Here is a 20488-nt window from a genome sequence, read left to right as displayed (position 1 = left end):
GAGGAAGGGAGCTGCTGGGAAATCCTGAGTCAGAGCAATACGGCGCCCTGGCAAAGCACGTACATGCTTATTTTTCCTTTTGAAACAAATTCAAAATCACACCACCGAAAGTTTGGTATGTTGATCTAAAAGGTTTTTAAGGTAAACAAAAGGGCTTCTTAACTCTCCGAAACAGAGCCCTTCTCACTCAGCTCTCGGGTCCCGACCCTACAAACACTGCAAAGAAACCCGGCATTCTTTATATTCCCGAAGTTTCCTCAGGCTTTGGTGGGACCTTACTTGTGTGCCGCCTCCAAAAAGCCAATTATCTTAAAGTTACTTCACTAAAAGTCACTCCCTCCTCCCTTCACTCATTTGCCAAATACTGAAATACTCTATCACGAAGCTACACCAAACATGCATTCCTCTGCAAGTAAGGCCCCCGTGTAATAACATAGATATTACTTTCAAGATGTCAAATATCTGAGAACAGATGTTCTTTCTACTTGTGAACCAATATTATAATTAGTTAGTATTATGTGAAGAAGAAAATAGCAGACCTGACTCAGAAAGACCTGCTTTATAACCCGGACACTGTCGCGTGTCGTAGGATTTACTTCCTTCATCTAAAATGGAGCTACTGGCTGCCTCGTGGAGGCCTTTCGGAGGGTAAAGTCCGCTTAAGCGCCTGACACTGAAGAGATGTTTGCTATGATCATCATATGAACACAGTCAAGTTATTTAACCTCTGAACTTCCATTTCTTTAGTCATTAAGTAATAAATAAGAAGACTTTCGTTCACCTTTATGCTCTCCGTAAGGGTTCTGTAAAATAACTGACAAATGATACACATTCGTACTGGCTGGGCTTCTCAAATTCCAGCCCTAATATATAGTAAAAATTTTGCTTTTCCTCGAGGGGCACCTGAGCGGTTCAGTCAGCTAGGTGTCCGACGTTAGCACAGGTCATGATTCTCGCCGTTTGTGAGTTCGAGTCCCGCCTCAGGCTCTCCTCTGTCACAGTCCACTTCAGATCCTTTGTCCCTCTCTCTCCGCCCCTCACAGGCGCTCTCCCTCTCTCTCAAAAATACACATTTAAAAAAAATTGTTTCTCCTCAAGAGAATGAGTTTACAATTCACAGCCTTCCTGCAGAATCACTGCAGTTCGATATCCAAATGGCGCTCTAGGCGGCCGCGGGCACGGGTGACTCCAAGATCACTCGCAGGAGCTCCTTCAGCACCTCCCTTCTCGTGTGTGCTCTCCCACCGGAGAGGCTCAGGGTCAGACCAGCGACTTTCTTCTTCAGCTTCTGCTCATCCATGACCGACTCCTAAAGAGAAGCGCCCGTTTCCCCTGCTCAAAGTCCGCTGCGTAACCCTGTCACCTCTTTCCCTCGTGTCCCAGGCCCTCCTGATACTCAGCACGGGCCACACCAGAAATTAAGCCCGAGCCGGGAGCGGCTCATCCCAGCCCCGGCCCCGCTAACTTCCATCACCGACTAACTACACGTGATCTTCGACAAATACTTGGGACGGTCACTGTATTAGTTCACATTTGCGTGGCAGTTTAGAGCTTTCAAGTCCTGGATCATTTGGTCCTCAAGAAAAACCTCCTGCGGTACACAAAGCAGCTATTACCATTTCCATCTTAAGCCAAAGGAACTGAGGATTTACAAGGTGAAATGATCTGAAAATCGACTCGTGGCCTCTTGCTGAAAGCGACCACGTGTCCGCAACAGCCGTGGCGTCATGGCTCACGGACAAGGAACAACACAACGTCTGTGTGACTAGCTTTTAACGCCACAGAGCCCCTCCCGTAGCCGGCCCTCCGTGAGACTCTCCTCTCTCCTCCCCCGGCCCTCGGAGGAGGCGACGTTGCCAGCGGCCACTCTGCCTCTCACCCTGTGAACGGGCGCAATGCAGACTGGGGCCCAAAGCCTCGTTTCAAGCATATTCCTCTCGCCCCAGGTATCATAACCGCATGGTACCAGCATGACAGCAGCTTAAGGAAAGAGACGAGTAAGGAAGCAGGGTTTGTAATGATAAAATTAATCGTCTAATATTAGAAATAGGTTAAATGAAACGTGGTCTGCCTTTGCAAGGGAACAGCACACACATACCGAAAAACATATGAATTCGCTATTTACGGACACAGAAAAAAATTGATAAATTTTCCAATGAAAAGAACAAGTAAATGACATTACCATAAAAATATAAAGATATCTGAATGTGCACACTCTAAAAACTATATAGCAAGAATTAATCTCAGAATGGGAGGATTACGCCTACTTTTTTTGTTTACCTGGATTTTTATAAATTTTACAATAAACAATACTTAATTTACAATATTTTACTTATTTTACAAATTTACAAAAAACATTACTTAGCCTTTTTTTAGAAAAGCAATAAAAAATATCAGGTTCTCTCCCACTTCACCGCGAACACACACTGGAGTGTATTTCTGCACGTAATAAACAGGAGATGCGCCTACCAGGAGCTCATCCATGCTAGTTTGACATTTCTCAAGGTTTATGCGTTTGATCGCCACCTTCTCCTTTTTAGGGGTACAGTACGCTGCCTGGACCACAGCCGTTGCTCCGCTCCCTAAAGATAAATACACAGCAAGTGAGTAAACACGAATAGGTAAGAACATGGCATTTCTAATCCCCACACAACCGAACAATAACCCTTATGTTGCTCCTGCACTCAACAACGCATGACACCCTAAAAAGCAGCCTTGACAATCTCAGAACTGCCGACAGATACCAGCGGGCGGGGCGCCTGGTGGCTCGGTGGCTTCCGACTTTGGCTCACGTCATGATCTCATGGTCTGTGGGTTCAAGCCCCACGTAGGGCTCTGTGCTGACAGCTCGGAGCCTGGAGCCTGTCTTCGGATTCTGTGTCTCCCTGTCTCTCTCTGTCCCTCCGACGCTTGCGCTTGCTCACACACACACTCTCTCTCTCTCCATAAATACACATTAAATAAATAAATAAATAAATAAATGCTGGCAGGGAGGGAGAGTCAAGACGACCACAGGCCCAGCTGTGGAGTGTGAGGGCGCGGGATCACACATCCCTGCTGCTCACTTCTGAATACACGGAGTAGCCTAGAAATAATTCAATGGACAATCACAAGATGACCCTGAAAGGCAGAAAGAAGTTAGATGAGCCAGGGGCCCCGGGATGTGAGAAGCACCGCGGTGAGTTCCCTGGGCTTCCTTCTACCTCACGCGTACCCGTGCCTGGGCACAGGAACGGCTTCCAACCGGGAGCCACCAACACAGACAGACAAACGAACAAGAAAATCCTGCTTTTCGGCCAAAGGACTGTGAAAGGGGAAGCTTAGCAGAGACTGAGAAGGCAGACAGACTCCCCAGTCCTAGTCCAGGACATCACAGCACGAGCAGCACCCGCGCTCACCCCCAGCCAGCAGGCGGCCGGACGTGCCACCCCTGGGGCCATGCCCAGGCGACCTGCCCTCAGCAGTCACAGAGACGGGGCCCGCAGCCACCAGCCGGCCCAGGCAGCACCTGTAGAGATCAAGCAGGGCTTCCTGTGAGGCCAGAATAATGGAGAAGGAAGAGCACTGCCGGAGCTCGGACAGCTCCATCATCGCAGGGATGACCCAGCTCACGGAAGCGGGCCCGAGGCGGGGCGGCTCAGCGGCAGAGCATCTGACTGCACGGAAGCGGGCCCGGGCCTGCACACGGAACCTACACAGACTTACCGCCACTAAAACAGAAGACGAAAAGAGGATCAAGAGTCTCCTCACATTAGTATCTTAAATGTCAGGATAAAACTTTTTTAAACCACATACCAAGAATCAGGAAAAACATACTTGAATGAGAAAGAGAACCACACTGATGCCAAAACCAAAATTTGTCACAATTCGGGATTATCTGACAAGAATTTTAAAGCAGTCGTCATAAAACTGCTTTGATAAACAATTAAGAATTCCCCTAAATAAAAAATAGAAAATTTCAGCAAAGAAACAGAAGTTATTTTTTAAAAACTACCCAATGGAAATTATGTGTACAACTGAAATACGCAATTTCCAAAATAAAAAAGTGCTGGATAGGCTTAATAGTAGAGATGACGGAGGGTAAATCTGGTGAACCTGGGGACAAGGTCGACAGTACACTCAATCTAAACAACAGAGAAAATGGGCTGGAAAAAAAAAAAGAGAAAAAAAGAACAGACGCTCAGGGAGCAGTGGATAATAATAAAAAATCCAACGCCCACATGGTAGGTAGGATAAGGGGCCCCACGGTGTCCATGTCCTAACCTTTGGGTGAATGTAACTTATATGGCAAAAAGACTGCATGGTTATTATGTGACATTAAGGATGAGAAGATTACCCTGGATCATCTGGGTGGGCCCAATGTAATGATAAGGGTCTTTCTTTATAAGAGGGAGGCAGAGAGGCAGAGTCGGAGAAGAGAGGAGGGAAGCAGAGGTCAGAGCTATAGGACCGGGGCCGAGGAGCAAGCACTGATACACATAACCACAGGCCTAACCCTGAAAACATCATGCTGTGTGAAATGAACCAATCCAAACTGCAGGACTCCATTCATGCAAAATGTCCAAATCAGGCAAATCCATACAGAAAATAGATTACTAGTTGCCCGGGGTAGGAAGAGAAGACCATGGGAAGTTACTGCGTAAGGGGAACAAGATTCTTTCTGGGACAATGAAAACCTCTGGATGTAGATGATGGTTGCAAAATCATGTGAATATGCTAAAAAACCACTGAAATATACACTTTTTAAGTGGCGGGTTTTGGGGCACCTGGATGGTTGAGTGGGTTAAGTGTCTGAATCCTGGGGCGCCTGGGTGGCTCAGTCGGTTAAGCGTCTGACTTCAGCTCAGGTAATGATCTCAGAGCTCGTGGGTTCAAGCCCCATGTCGGGCTCTGTGCTGACAGCTCAGAGCCTGGAGCCTGTTTCAGAGTCTGTGACTCCCTCTCTCTCTGACCCCCCCCTGCGCATGCTCGCTCGCTCGCTCTCTCTCTCTCTCTCTCTCTCTCAGAAATAAATAAAACATAAAAAAAAAAAAGTGTCCAACTCTTGATTTCAGCTCAGGTCATGATCTCACGGTTCATGATATGGAGCCCATGCTGTCAGTTTGGAGCCTGCTTGAGATTCTCATTCTCATTCTCTCTCTCTCTATCCCTCTCTCTCTGCCCTTCCCCCGCTGGCGTGAGCTTTCTCTCTCTCTCAAAACAAACAGTAAAAAATAAACAAAATGGTGGGTATTGTTATGTGATGTTTACTTCAAATTTCTAAAAGAGAAGAGACTACTACCAGCAACTTTACTTCACATAATTCCACAATTCCAAAAAATGGGCCAATTCTTTGAAAACTGTCAAAACTCAGCCAAGATGCAACAGATAACCTGAATTATACTAAGCTTATTAAAGAAATCAGATTTGTAATTGAAAAGTTCTTTTAAAAACCCCCAGAACTTTACCTGACACCGACAAAAGGATTAATAGCCATTTTACATTTTCCAGAAGTGGAAGAAGTGGGGACACCTCTCCGCTCACTTTATGGAACCAGCTATTGCCAACGCCAAAGCCAGACAACTCGAAGAATTAGGAAAATTACAGACCAATGTCTCTCATGAACTCAGCTGTAAAATCCTTAACAAAATTTTAACACATTGAATCCAAAATAGCTAAGAGGCCTATTCCACGTATGGAAGGCCGGTGCAATACGAAGAAAAAAACACTGCAATACATTATATCAACAAACCAAAGGGGGAAAAAATCACATATCAATTAACACAGAAAAACACCCCTTAAAAAATTCAACACCATTCATAAGAAAAAGCTCTCAGCAAACTAGGAAGACGGGAACTTCTTCAACTTCATAAAGAACACCTACAAAAGGGCCGCCTGGGTGGCTCAGTGGGTTAAGTGTCCGGCTTCAGCTCAGGTTAGGATCTCAGTTTGTGAGTTCGAGCCCCACGTCAGGCTCAGAGTCTGGAGCTGCCTCAGGTTCTGTGTCCTCCTCTCCCTCTGCCCCTCCCGTGCTTGTGCCTTCTTCTCTCTCAAAAATAAACATTAAAAACAATTTAAAAAGAACAGCTACAAAAAGCCTGACAGCAAACAACATACGTAATGGTGAACAACTGAATGCCTGTGAACTGGGAAAGGAAGGATGTCCATTCTCCTCACTCTTAGGCCACACAGTCCCAGAATCCTAGCCATCATTATGGAGCAGGAAAAGAGAGAGAAAAAAAAGCATCCAAGTTGGAAAAGAAGAAATAAAAATGTCCTTACTTTAGATGATGTGATGGTCCCTAAAGACCCCAAGGAATCTGTAAGAACAGCTCCCAGAACTTACAAGACAGGTTAGCAAGGCTGCACCAGAAAAAAGAAAAAAAAAAAAAAAAAAATCAACACATGAAACCAACCCATTTCCATATATGAACAACAAATAAGTGGAAACCTGCTCCCCTAAAATGAAATACTGCAGAGGAACGAAATGGTATAAATCCAAGAAAATATGACGAGGATCCATACACCGCAAATTACAAAACACTGACGAAAGAAAGCAAAGAGGAGCTAAGTGACTGGCAAGACTTACCACGCTCGTGGGATTAGAAAACTCAACGTGCTGAACTGTCAACCTCCCCCAAATGACTGTATACAGGTTTAATGCAATTCCTAGCAAAACCCCAGCAAGGTATTCACTCTGTACAAATAGACAAGCTTACTCTAAAATCTACATGAAGAGGGAAGGCCCTAGAATAGCCAGCACAAAAATGAAGAACAAAGTTAAAGGATTCAGACTTATTACAGGTCCAAACTTTCAGTTATAAAATAAATACGTCGTGGGGATAGAAAGTACAGTACATCGTATCCTAGTCAATGATACTGGAATAACTTTATACGGTGATAAATGGTATCTAGACTTACCGTGCAGATCATCTCATAATGTATAAAAATATCAAATCACCACGACGTACACCTGGTCCTAACAGGATACTACATGACGATTACATTTACGTGAAAAATACATAGTAGGTTCTCAATAAATAAATGCTGATTGAGGACTTGTTATACAGTTAGACTAATTAAGACAACGTGGTTTCGGCAGAAGGACAGAAACACACACACTAGACGAGAGAACCAAAGAAAGATTCACACAAATCAGTCCCACTGATTTCTGACAAAGGTGCAAAAGCAGTTTGATGGATAAGCTACCAGAATGGCTTCACAAAAATGTCTCTGAAAGTGACAATACCAGGGCGCCTAGGTGGCTCAATCGGTTAACTGTTCTACTCTTGACTTGGGCTTGGGTCATGATCTCACAGTTCGTGAGATCGAGCCCCACATTGGGCTTTGTGCTGACAGCACGGAACCTGCTTGGGATTTCTTTCTCTCCATCTCTCTCTGCCCCTCCCCTGCTTGCGCATGCGCTCGCACTCTCTCTCTCAAAATAAATAAACAGTAAGTAAATAAATAAATAAATAAAGTGATAATAGCAAATGCTGGTAAGGATGTGATGAAATGGGATCATTCATGCATTGCTAATGGAAATCCAAAAAAACATGGTACAGTCACTCTGGAGAACAGTTTGGCCATTTCTTTTAAAACCGTCAGTGGACTTGTACAGCTCAGCATTTTCATGCTTGGGTATTTATCTCACAGAAATAAAAACAGATGTTCACACAGCAACCTGCATATAAATATTCACAGCAGCTTAATTCATAATAGCCTCAACCTGGAAACTACCCAAATAGCCTTCAACAGGTGAATGGCTACACAAACTATGACACATCCATAGAAATACTCCTCAGCAATAAAAATGAACAAATTATTAATATGCAATTACTTCGATGAACCTCAAGGGCATGATGCTGAGTAAAAAGAGTCAGTCTCCAAAAGTTACATATTTTATGATTCCACTTACAACAAATAAGTACAGTATACATACAACTAGTAAAATCCGAGTAAGTTCACTGGGTTATTAAAAAAAGGAAATGCCTAGGCTTCAATCCACCCCCTACCATTAATAAGATCATCTTCAAACGCCATACCCACAATGTCACTCATCGGATCACTAAAGCACAGCAGCTACCAGCGCACTTGTTTTCCACACCCGAGATGAAGTGTGTGTATCCCCATCCCCATGCCTCTAGAGGAGCCACGCGCTCTGCTTTCTACATATTAATACACACCTGTCCCTGCTTTCAAAGCCCACCTCACACCCCACCTAACTGAAAAAATACTTAGATTTAAACTTTGGCCCCACTGCTGTTAGGAGAGGAAGTCTTCATTTTCTGACTATGCGTTCGGGACCTACAGATGCCCAATAAATGTCTCTCTTGTTTGTTTCCTTACCCTTTATCTTCTTGTAGGATGTTTAAACTGTTAAAAGACCTAACTGTGTCTCCTAAAGTATGCAGTGTAGCACAGGTTTATCATGCCTACAAGGTACTTAAATCTTAACCAAAACATATGAGGAAAAATTACCCCCACCAACTCCCTACCTATACCCATTTCATTAAAATTGGTTTTCTATTTACTGTTTTAATCATTCATATGACCACAGACTAAATATTCTCCTGTACAAACACTCAGCCCTGAATAGAGATGGATTGTAAACACTTAAAAAAGGAAAAATGAGCAACTGTTACATTCTTTCCCCCTTCCTCTCCTTTGTCTCACCCTCTTCCCAAATAGGGATTGTATCAGGATATAGGCAGGAGAGCACAGGGAAAGAAAAAGGGCTCTACGCAGTAATTATATTAAGTAAAAGCAACTTTGGGCAGAATGCCTCACGTAAAATGCAATGTGCTTTCAATATCCTAGACATTCTTGTGGAGAGCACGTACTTTAGAGAATGAGGTATTTACTTTAATAAGATCCTGTAACAGCCTGGAATAAAGCTAATTATTTGAACATCTTAAGAGAAGTAGAAGGCAATTTAACACCTGCGGCTTTAAAACTTAAATTTCTGGGGCGCCTGGGTGGCTCAGTTTGGCTCAGGTCATGATCTCACAGTTCTGGGTTCGAGCCCCGCATCGGGCTCTGTGCTGAAAGCTAACTCAGAGCCTGGAGCTGCTTCGGATTCTGTGTCTCCCTCTCTCTCTGACCCTTCCCTGTTCATGCTGTTTCCCTCGCTCTCAGAAATAAATAAAACATTACGGGGTGCCTGGGTGGCTAAGTCGGCTCGGGTCATGATCTCGCGGTTCGTGAGTTCGAGCCCCGCTTCAGGCTCTGTGCTGACAGCTAACTCAGAGCCTGGAGCCTGCTTCGGATTCTGTGTCTCCCTCTCTCTGACCCTCCCCCGCTCACACTCTCTGTCTCTCAAAAATAATAAACATTAAAAAAAAAAATCCTTAAATTTCTAAGTGGAAAAAAAGCTAAGAGCAAAACTCTCTACAAAAGGATATATATGTGTTAAAATTTTCTGAAAGGATCCATAGAAACTAGTAAGAGTGAGTAACAGAGACAGAGTAAAAATGAGAAGCTTATCATCAGCAAAAGGCAAACTAATACACGGTATTCTGTTGTCACTTGTGCATTTCCCCCAGTTTACAAGTCATGTTATTATATATACTACCAGAAGAAATCATTTCCATTTCTATCATCTTAAAATATTCAAATATTCCTGAAGATTTCTGTCTGGATTTCTAGGGAAGAAATTTTAGAAATTTCTTTCTAAGAAAGAAAAAAAGCTGGGTAGTTTTGCAATCACTTTCGAATTACAAGTCAACTTTCCTGTGCATCAGAAAATGGCAAAGGAAGACCTTAAACATGAACTGAGAGCTGCCTTTGTCTATATGGTCGAACAGTCGTGACAGATGTAAAAAAGTCAGACTCAAACACCACAGTGATTTAAATTTACTCCTTATAATTATCATTTATTTCAGTGTTAAAGTTATTTCATTCATTATTTATTGTTCTCAAATATTTACTTTAAGAATAAAAACTAGGGGCACCTGGTTGGCTCAGTCGGTTAAGCGTCCGACTTCGGCTCAGGTCATGATCTCACAGTTTGTGAGTTCAAGCCCCGAGTCGGGCTCTGTGTTGACAGCTCAGGGCCTGGAGCTGCTTCGGATTCTGTGTCTCCCTCTCTGCCCCTCCCCCATTCATGCTCTGTCTCTGTCTCAAAAATAAATAAACTATTAAAAAAAATTTTAAAGAATAAAAGCTAACATATGATGTACAGTAGGTAACACTTTTAATACACAAAGTTTTCAATCTAAAAGATCTCTTCACAAAACCACAGTAAGATAGCTCTTCGCACCCACTGGGACAGCTATAATAAAAAAGATCGGAATGAGTGCTGGGAAGGACGCTCCGACACTACTGCGGGCAGGTNTTTAAGGAAGGGTCAGGTGGGGGGCGGGGGGGGGTGCCTGGGTGGCCTAGCTGGTTAAGCATCTGACTCCTGATTTTGGCTCAAGTCACGATCTGGCGGTTCGTGAGTTCGAGCCCCACGTTAGGCTCTGTGCTGGCAGTGCAGAGCCTGCTTGGGATTCTCTCTCTGCCCCTCCCTCAATCTCTCCCTCTCTCAAAATATGTAAATAAACTTAAAAAAAAAAAAAGTCTGGCAGTTCCCCAAAATGTTAACCATAGAGTTACTATACGACCCAGCACTCCAACTCCTCGGTGTACAGCCAAGGAAACGAAAGACACGGACACATACGCACTTTCACACAGACGTTCACTCCAGTCTTATGCCTAAGAGTCCGGAAGTGGAAACAACCCAAATGTCCACCGACTGAGGAGCAGAAGAGAAAAACGCGCTACACCCTCACAGTGAACACAGTTCGACGATAAAAGGAAACAGGAGCACTGACACAGGCCACAACACGGATGAACCCGGCACACGTGCTCAGCACACGTGCCAGACACAAAAGGCCACAGGTGACACGATTCTACTTCCGGCCGGAATCCACAGACGCGGCGAGCAGGTTAGAGGCTGCCGGAGACGAGAGGACGGGGACCGGGGAGCACGGCTAACGGACACGGAGTTTCGAAGCGATGACAACGTTCTGGACTTAGACGGTGACGGTTGTGCAATTCTGTGAATCTACTGAATTGTTCACATTAAATGGGCAAATTTCACAGTATATGAATTATACCTCCATAAAGCTGTTACTAAAAAAAATCTCTTCAAGTATGACATCAAATTTCAAATAGTATCAACGTGCTACAGACATTAAAATTTGAACACAATTTACATATAATTAAATAATTCAACAGAATCTATGTTTGTTGCCTTTAAATCCATTTGAAAGTTCCAGACCAAAGCCAGACATACATAACCATACTATGGACAGTGGATAAACCCAAATCATGATGATTTAAAAAAATTTTGTTTCCAAGTTTATTTATTTTGAGAGGGGGAGGGGCCGAGAGAGAGAGAGAGAGAGAGAGAGAGAGAGAGAGAGAATCCTAGGCAGGCTCTGTGCTGAGAGCAGAGCCCCATGTAGCGCTCGATCTGGAGATCCGTGAGACGGTGACCTGAGCCGAAATCAATCGGCGCCTAACCGACTGGGCCGCCCAGGCGCCCCCCCAACTCACAAATATAACGAAGCAAAGCTCACGTCCTGCAAAATTCAAAATAAAACCCAACATCTAAGAAAGAACACACCTGCCAGCCAGCGGCACCAACCGCGTGCCTGGGCTATTCTGACCAGGGCGGAGCGGCAGTGACACTCGGGCTGCACAAACAGGCCCCAGCGGGCCGCCACCAGACAGGCCCCCTGCCTGCTTCTCCGCCAGCTGCCCGTGCTCTGCACTGAGCGGGGGGCAAGCCGAGGGCCGAGGGCAGGCTCACAGCACCCGCCCCCCGGGGGGACGTGTCTGGTACTCCCTGGCCACTGACTCCAGCCTACCCCAGAATGAGAAACGACCAAAAACGAACGGTTAACCTGTAAGAGCCCCCGCCAGTTACCCGAAAACGGCAAGCCCACCACGGCCTCCAGGCCAGGAACTCCGCACTGTCCTATCGGACGGCTGAGGCCCTGCTGGAGGGACCACCACGCGGCTCGACCACAGCCAGGCCTCCAGGACGTCCCCAGCCAGTGAGAGTCCCTCTGGGAAACCCCCTCCCGACGCCCCTCCCCCAGGTCCTCCCAACGGTCACCCCCACACTTGCAGGGCGGCTCTTCTGCCCGTGGGGCTGTCCCCGTGCTGGAATAACGTCACCGTTTTGTGCCGAAGACGTCTCCACGAATTCTCCTCGGCCGTCGGCTCCGGACCCCACGAGCCCCCCATCACCCCAAAGCCTCACGAGGCAGAACAGCAGTGTCTGCCATTACCTGCTCTCCCTCTTCCACCCCTTCCTTTCCAAACTCCCCTCCGCAGGCTCCCTGAAGAAGACAGGACTCTCCCGCCTTCTCTCAGAGGCCCCAGCCCCACATGGGCAGCAGCGAGGACAAGGACAGAAGCCAGTCCCCAGGCCCCTCGGCACCGTCGGGCTCAGAGGACAGGCATTCTCAAGTCACAGAAGGCACAATGCAGCCTCTCCAGGGGACCCTGGGTCCTGGACAACAGAGGTCTCTGACGTGCAAATGTATTCCCAGTGCGCTCTCATTTTAATTTTTCCAAGTGTGCTACGCAGTGTTATTTTTTTAAACCAGAAGTAACTCTCAAACCAGTTTCTCTACCCCTGCGTCATCAAACATTGCTCATTTATCTCATCCGTACAAAATCTAAAATACTAGTTTTAAACAGACTAATGGCATGTCCTAAATAAACCAAAGCCATGCTGGGGTTAAAAATGCAGACATAGGCATTTGGGGGATTTAACTGTTATCATTTTTTTTTAATGTTTTTTATTTGTTTGTAGGAGAGAGAGAGAGAGAGACAGCGTGAGCAGGGGAGGGTCAGAGAGAGAGGGAGCCACAGACTGAAACAGGCTCCAGGCTCTGAGCTGGCAGTCAGCACAGAGCCCGACGCGGGGCTCGAACCCACGAACCGCGAGATCATGACCTGAGCGAAAGTCGGACGCTTAACCGACTAAGCCACTCAGGCGTCCCGGAATTTAACTGTTATTAATTCCTAGTCATTATTAAATACAGAACTTCACTAATAATGAAACACTAAACCTAGGTATTATCGATCATAACTGTCTACACACTAAAGCACCTCGCTCTTACACAAAGAATCACTCATTTAATAAACAAATCTTTCTAGAAGCAAGATATTAAATTTAGGTGTGATTTAACAAGCGGCCAAAAGACAAGGAGCATTTCCCACATCTGATGATAAAAAAGTTCACAGCCCCCGGTTCTTCCAGGTTAACAATTACTTCCATTGACCCTCATATTCCTACCCCCCCCAAAATACCAAAACATTATTCAGCAATCAAAAAATATTTTAAAGTTCTAACATAAAGATTATGATAATACGGTAAAAACTCAACACCAACACCAGTGATTCAGAAAAGCAAATGAATCTTTCTTTATTTAGAAAAACCTTTACTTCACATAAAATAACAATGAATCACGTAAACAAGAAGGCACCTGGGTGGCTCAGTCGGCTGAGCGACTGACTTCAGCTCCGGTCATGACCTCACAGTTTGCGGGTTCGAGCCCCGCATCAGGCTCGCTGCTATCGCTGCGGAGCCTGCTTCAGATCCTCTGGCCCCTCTTGCTGGCCCCTCCCCTGCCTGCTCACGCTCTCTCAAAGATAAATAAAACATTTTTTAAAAAACATGAAAAAGATAATGCAAATAAGATAAGGAAGGCTATCTGTAAAGTGTCTTTATAATCATTTTCACTTTTCACCAATTTTTTAAGACTTTAAAAACATAGGATAAGAGACACAAATTTTAAGATTACTCGTCTCTTTAAAGCATGTCCCTTCCTGAGGAATTTTTCAAACTACACGTCAACTTACGGACTTTCAACCGTCACTTTCCTCAGAGTGAAGACAGTCAAGCAGGAAACGGGATGCGGGGCNTGCCCCGGCCGCCCCGCCCCGGGGGGCCGCCCCTGCCCCGCTCACCGCGCGTCACCGCGACCTCGGGACAGACGGGAGGGTGACGGTGTCGTAAACCCTGTTCCCCGGTCAGCGCCGGGCTGGAGGGCGAGCCCCCGAGACCCGCGAGGCGCTGGACGCGAGTCCTCGTCCCCGAAACCGCGCAGAGGCGGCCACGGACACCCACAGCCGGTGGCTTCGTACGAACCGTCACCCGCCGGGTGGCCCTGGGAGTCCCTCGGCTCGGCGCCTGGGAGGCCAGCCCCCCGGGGCTCCGGCCGCGCTCCCAAGTCTTTCCCCGTCTAATCCGACGGCAAGCCTCTGACTCCAGACGAGGTGACCGCCCGGCGTCGGGCTTCTCGGCACCGGCGTCACCGCCCCGCGGCCGCGCTCTCCGCGCCCCCGGGCCCTCCTCCCCGCGGCGGCGGGGNTACCCCGGACCCCTAGGAGGCCCGCCGCGATCTCGGCTGGGTTCTGTCCCCCAGCGCCACCGGATCGCAGGCTCCGCGCTCGCTCACCGCTGCATCCCTAGCATCCAGAAGGGCGCCTGGCGCCTGGAGCGGCTCAGCCAACATTCGCTCAATACATTAAGCAACCGAGTGGTGACATACATTTTCAAGGAAAAAAGGACTTAAGGCAGAGCAAACACAACGGCCCCGCCTTCAGCACTGCCTCGTTAGTACCAACACCATTGACCAGCATTGTGTCCCACGTACTATGCTTGCATTTCGGGCTTTTCACCTAATACAATAATCCCATGAGTTAGTATGATCGACTTTACAAAGCAATGTAAGGAAAGCAAAGAAGGCAAAAAAAAAAAAAAAAAAAAAAAGACTGAGGTCAGAAACTAGTAGGAGACAAAGCAGGGTCTAGAAACCAGAACTACGGGGTGATTCAGCACCATACTCCTAACTGGTAAGCAACTGCCTCTTTAGATTCAAGCTAACGTTTATTAACTGATCACTATATGTCAGGTTAAATTATTTACTTGTAACACCTTCATTATTTTAACTACAGAAAAACCCCAAAGCCAACACTTTTAGTTGCCTATCCAACAATTTTCCCTTCTTTAATAAGAGAACCTTGACCGATTTTGTTTGACGTAGCAACGTGCCCAGCTAAAACGCTGGATTTCACAGCCTCCCTTGCAAATGGCCTAATTACATGGTTCTGGCCAATAAACTAGGAATGGAAGTCCCTGAGTAAGGCTTCCAGGAAAGAGCTCTCTGAAAGGGAGGCAGCTCAGTGGTCACGTGCCTCTGTCCCTCCGCCACACTCCCCCCGCCTGGAGCGGGAGCACTCTCTGCCAACTACCAGGATGAGCGACCCGAGCCAGGCGCAGTGGAGTGAACGCTGGGAGCCCGGAGCCTAATGGCACCTCGGCGGCCACTCCGGTTCCATAAGGGCAAGAGGTACTTTATTAAGCCACTAATGTTTCCCTTACATGCAGCCAAATACAACAGGTCTCTGCCACAGCCCTGTGAGGTCAGTGGCCCAATGCTGGCCTTACCCATCACGTCACCACGGCCAAGCCTCCCACCCGGGGGAGCAAACCGGCTCACCGCGAAGCACCACGCTACCGACCGCGCATGAGGTCTTTCTCTTTCACGTTTACGGAGGGCCTAGAGGCGGGGTCCTGGAATGTGTACTTGAAAACCACTACTTTAGACATCAAAACGTGCGGCTAGAGAACAATTAATGAAAATTAAAAAGGGAAAGTAGAGAATAAAGCTAACGAGTTGTTTTTCCCAAAGGGTCCAAGCTCCATAAATCATAGCACATTAAAAACAGATCTTCAGAACAAGTTTCTAAACCTAATCCAAGCAAACATTTACGGAGCCTTTTCAAGACGTATGACAGTGAGAGGCACATAGCACAGCCCCTGCCACACGGCTTCCCTGTCTGCCATCACCACACTGGCGGCAGCACCACAGGCGGCAGGGCCTTGCGCAGCTACCCCACCCTGCCCACCACCAATCCGGGAATCCTTCCATTTTAACGAAAGGCACCAGGGTGACACGGTCGGTTGAGGGACCAACTCTTGACTTCAACTCAGGTCACTGTCTCAGGTCGTGGGATAGAGCCCTCCGTCAGGCTCCATGCTGGGCATGGGGCCTGTTTAAGATTCTTTCTCTTCCTCTCTCTCACTCTCTCTAAATAAAATTTTTTAATGTATTTATTTCAGAGAAAGAGAGAGAGAGAGAGAGAGAGAGAGAGAGCGCGAGCATGAGCAGGGGAGGGTCAGAGAGAGAGGGAGACACAGAATCTGAAACAGGCTCCAGGCTCTGAGCTGTCAGCACAGAGCCCAACACGGGGCTCGAACCCACAAACCAGGAGATCAAGACCTGAGCTAAAGTCAGACGCTTAACTGACTGAGCTATCCAGGTGTCCCATCTCACTCTCTCGCTAAAGTAAAAATAAGTAGACAAACAAACTCTAATAAGATCTAGAAGAAAATAAACAATGCAGTGATAAGCATTACAGCAGATTCAAATATTTAAGTGTTGCAAGATTTCAAATCACACAGCATTTCGTATTTCACGGTAATACCAAAAATTAGGGGATGTAAGGAGGAGAAAAAAAGAAAGTCAGAGATAACAAAAACCATTACCTCAAGGAACATTCAATAAAAACTAAACCTTTTCTTCTTGCAGTTCTTTCTCTCTCTCTCTCTCTCTCTCTCTCTTTTGAGAGAGAGCACAAGAGGGGGAAGGACAGAGAGAGAGGGGAAGAGAAGATTCAGAGCAGCGTCTGCGCTGACAGCACAGATCCCAACGCAGGGCTTGAACCCACAAACCGAGAGATCATGACCTGAGCCGCAGTCAGCCACTCAACCGACTGAGCCACCCAGGCGCCCCGAAACTTAACATTTTCTACAATTACACTTAATCTACATTAACACGCCAATGATATAAGTGTCAATATCTTCATTTTACCCCAAAGTCTATCCATTTATTTTGAGAGAGAGAGAGAGAGAGAAAGATATGACTGGGAGAGGGACAGAGAGAGCAGGAGAGAAGAATCCCCAGAGAATCATCTCAGGGCTTGAAATCACGAACTGTGGGATCATGGCCCGAGTCAAAACCAAGAGCTGGACGCTTAACCGACGGAGCCACACAGGCGTCTCCCATTACCTCCATTTTATAGACAAAACTCCGACATTGAAACCAGCTATATAAATTGCCCAAGGTCACATAGGTAATAAAAACTAAGCCAGGATGTGAATCCAGGTCAGTATGGTCCCAAGACCACAGTCTTTCAGCTATTTCAACACGTGTCAAGCGCAGTGCACCACCTGGGCAGAAACTCTGATACAATGATAATGGCTAGTCGGAAGCTCAAAACACTGACGAGACGAATGAGTGACCGTGAAATAAATAATACGAACATCTCTTACAAGTTATCATACTTAAAGAACTTCAAATCTTTCCAAAGCATGCTTACATTTCTTTAGAAGGAAGTCCTCTGAATTCCCAACCTGTTTGCTTTTAATATGCTCCAGGAAGGTAATTTTTCTTTTCTCTATAGGGTTTTGCCAGAAAGAAAGCGAGAAAAACAGAATGTGAGAAACAACCCCACAAATATTACGGGCCAAGTAGCACATGTAAAAAAATGACATTTCAAATAAATGCATGTGCTTTGGTCAGAAAGGAGGCATTGTCTAACCATCGCCCTAAAATACAATTCTTTGAAAACAAAAAATTCAAATGATCCCCCAAACGTTTTCTTTTTCCTGAAATCCATTTGTTTCCTGAAAAATATAAGTGCAATCTGGAGAAACCACAGAGTCATTTTGAAGGTGATAGCTTATTACAAAATAACACATTCCAAACACTTCGACATGAAAGCAAGTTCAGAACAAGAATAAGCTGCTTTACTGAACCACCCAGGCACCCCGAGAGAGAGATTTAAAACTTACAAAATAGGATGCACAAAAGAAAAATTCTACGTCCAAAAGGGTCATCCTCAAAATAGCTATCAAATTTTTTCATTTAAAGGATATAAAGGATAGTTCCCCTAATTCAGACGGTGACTACTCTCTTGTATCTTCCATTTTATATTCGAAACCAATCAAATTCTTACACAGGAACAAGGATGCTGAAGTAAGCAACGGGAGACTCGAACACCAGTACTGGCTATGCCACTAATCAGCTCTGTGGCTTCAGTTGTTTTACATTTGGTGTTTCAGTGTCTTCATCTGTAACACAAGATAGTTCGTCACAGCTCACGCCCTACATAAAACAGGGGCGCCTGGGTGGCTCAGTTGGGTAAGTGTCTGACTCTTGATTTTGACTCAGGTCATGACCTCATGGTTTGTGAGATCGAGCCCCATGCTGGGCTCTGCGACGACAGTGTGGAGTCTGCTTGGGGTTCTCTCTCTGCCCCTCCCCCACTTGCTCTCTTGAGCTTTCTCTCAAAATACATAAATAAACATTTTTTAAAAAGTTAACGCAAAATGTACTGGAGGCCTAAATGTAAGAGCTAAAACTATAACGCTTAGAAGAAAACACAGGAGGGGCGCCTGGGTGGCTCAGTGGATTAAGCGTCCGACGTCAGCTTGGGTCATGATCTCGCGGTTCAGGAGTTCGAGCCCCACATTGGGCTCTCTGCTGACAGCTCAGAGCCTGGAGCCTGCTTCAAATTCTGTGTCTCCCTCTCTCTCTGCCCCTCCCCTGCTCACGCTCTGTCTCTCATTGTCTGTCAATAATAAATGTTAAAAAAAGTTTTTTTTAAAGAAAGAAAACATAGGAAAAAAAAACTGTGATGTTGGATTAGTAATGACTGCTTATATACACCACCAAAAACACACACCATAAGAGAAAAAAGTAATAAACCTTACCAAACTTCAAAACTTTTTTACCTTAAAAGACACCGTTAAGAAAATGAAAAGACTACAGACCTGGAAAACAATGTTTGAAATCATATATCAGGTGAAAAACTCATAGCCAAGTAACACACACACACACACACCATAACTTAGTAAGAGTTGCCTCCATGGGCAAAACATGTGAACGGACATTCCACCCGAGACGGATGGATGAATGGACACGTCACTAGTCACTAAAGAAATGCAAGACAGAACCACCACATACTACTTCCTGCCAACCAGGACAAAGATAAATAGGAACCTTCACGCAGGGCTGGTGGGAAGGAAAAGTGATACAGTCACTTTGAAAGGGTCTGTCAGTTTCTTAAAAAGTTAAATAGAAATTTACCACGTGACCCAGAAATTCCACTTGAGGAAAATGAAACATGTTCATATGAAGATCTGATGAGCGAATGCTCGTAACAGCATTACTGCAAAGAGCCAAAAAGCAGAAACAGCCCGGTGTCCATCGGGAGGCGTCCAATGAGAAGGAGTAACGCGCCGCCACGGGCTGCAGGGGAAGCGGCAGAAAACACTGCGCCAAGGAAAAGAAGCCAACACAACGGAGCACACATTATATGATTACATTTACATTAAATATTCAGAAAAGGCAAATCTATAGAGACAGAGAGTAGATGTGTGGTTGCCCGAGGCAGGGGGTGGGGACAGGGAGTGACTGCAAATGGACATGAGGCATCTTTTTGGAATGATGGAAATGTTCTAAAATTGGATTGTGGGGATGACTGAACAACTCTGAAAATTTACTAAAAAAATTATAGAATTGTACACCAAATACAGGTGGATTTTATGGCATATAAATTGCAACCCAATCAAGTTGTTTTTAAAAAAGAAAAAATATTATGCTAAGAAGCCAAATGCAAAAGACGATGTGTTGTTATGATCTCATTTACACAAAATGTCCAGACAAGGCAAACCTATGGGGACACCTAAAGGCTTGTGGCCGCCTGGGGTTAGGGGCGGGCATAGGGACTAACCGGAAACAGGCCCATGAAGACATTCTTAGACTGGATCATGCTGGCTGGTGTACGGCGCAATTTACTAAAAGCCACTGAATTTTGTACTTGAAAATGGGTGACTTTTATAGCATTAGATTATTTTTTAAAATAAAATAGTAGGGGCGCCTGGATGGCTTAGTCGGTTAAGCGTCCGACTTTCGCTTGGGTCATGATCTCGCGGTTCGTGGGTTCGAGCCCCGCGTCAGGCTCTGTGCTGACTGCCACCTCAGAGCCTGGAGCCTGTTTCAGAGTCTGTGTCTCCCTCTCTCTCTGACTCTCCCCTGCTCACGCAGTCTCTCTCTCTCTCTCCTAGAAATAAATAAAAACATTAAAAAAAAAATTTTAAATAAAATGGTAAAGTTATTTTTTTAATGTTTATTTTTGAGAGAGAGTGCGAATGAGCATGGGGGAGGGGCAGAGAGCAAGGGGACAGAGGATCTGAAGTAAGCTCTGTGCAGACAGCAGAGAGCTGGATGCGGGGCTCAAACTCCTCACCTGTGGGATCACGACCTGAGTCGAAGTTGGATGCTTAACCTACTGAGCCACCCAGGCGCTCCAGTGAAGTTATTTTTAAAAGTGAAATGGTCAAGGGGCACCTAGGTAGCTCCGTCAGTTGAGCGTCCGTCCCACTCTTGATTTCGGCTCAGGTCATTATCTATCCAGCCTGCGTTGGGCTCTT

The 20488-nt window shown here is 45.9% G+C and overlaps 1 protein-coding gene across 1 annotated transcript in view; it reads right to left on the bottom strand.

The window, feature by feature from the left end:
- OXSR1 (oxidative stress responsive kinase 1) overlaps positions 1-19827 on the bottom strand; it is a 91277-nt gene extending 71450 nt beyond the window's left edge. The window contains exons 1-4 of the mRNA XM_077774012.1: positions 19789-19827; positions 19226-19304; positions 17371-17448; positions 2470-2582 (exon numbers count right to left, since the gene is read on the bottom strand). Of these exons, the coding sequence (XP_077630138.1) occupies positions 2470-2582; positions 17371-17448; positions 19226-19304; positions 19789-19827 (309 nt within the window). The remainder of the gene's footprint in view (positions 1-2469; positions 2583-17370; positions 17449-19225; positions 19305-19788) is intronic.
- Positions 19828-20488: the final 661 nt, after the last annotated feature.

Source organism: Crocuta crocuta, unplaced genomic scaffold (genome assembly GCF_008692635.1).
Source record: "Crocuta crocuta isolate KB4526 unplaced genomic scaffold, BGI_CrCroc_1.0 scaffold541, whole genome shotgun sequence".
NCBI lineage: Eukaryota > Metazoa > Chordata > Mammalia > Carnivora > Hyaenidae > Crocuta > Crocuta crocuta.
This window is presented reverse-complemented; position numbering and strand designations above follow the sequence as displayed.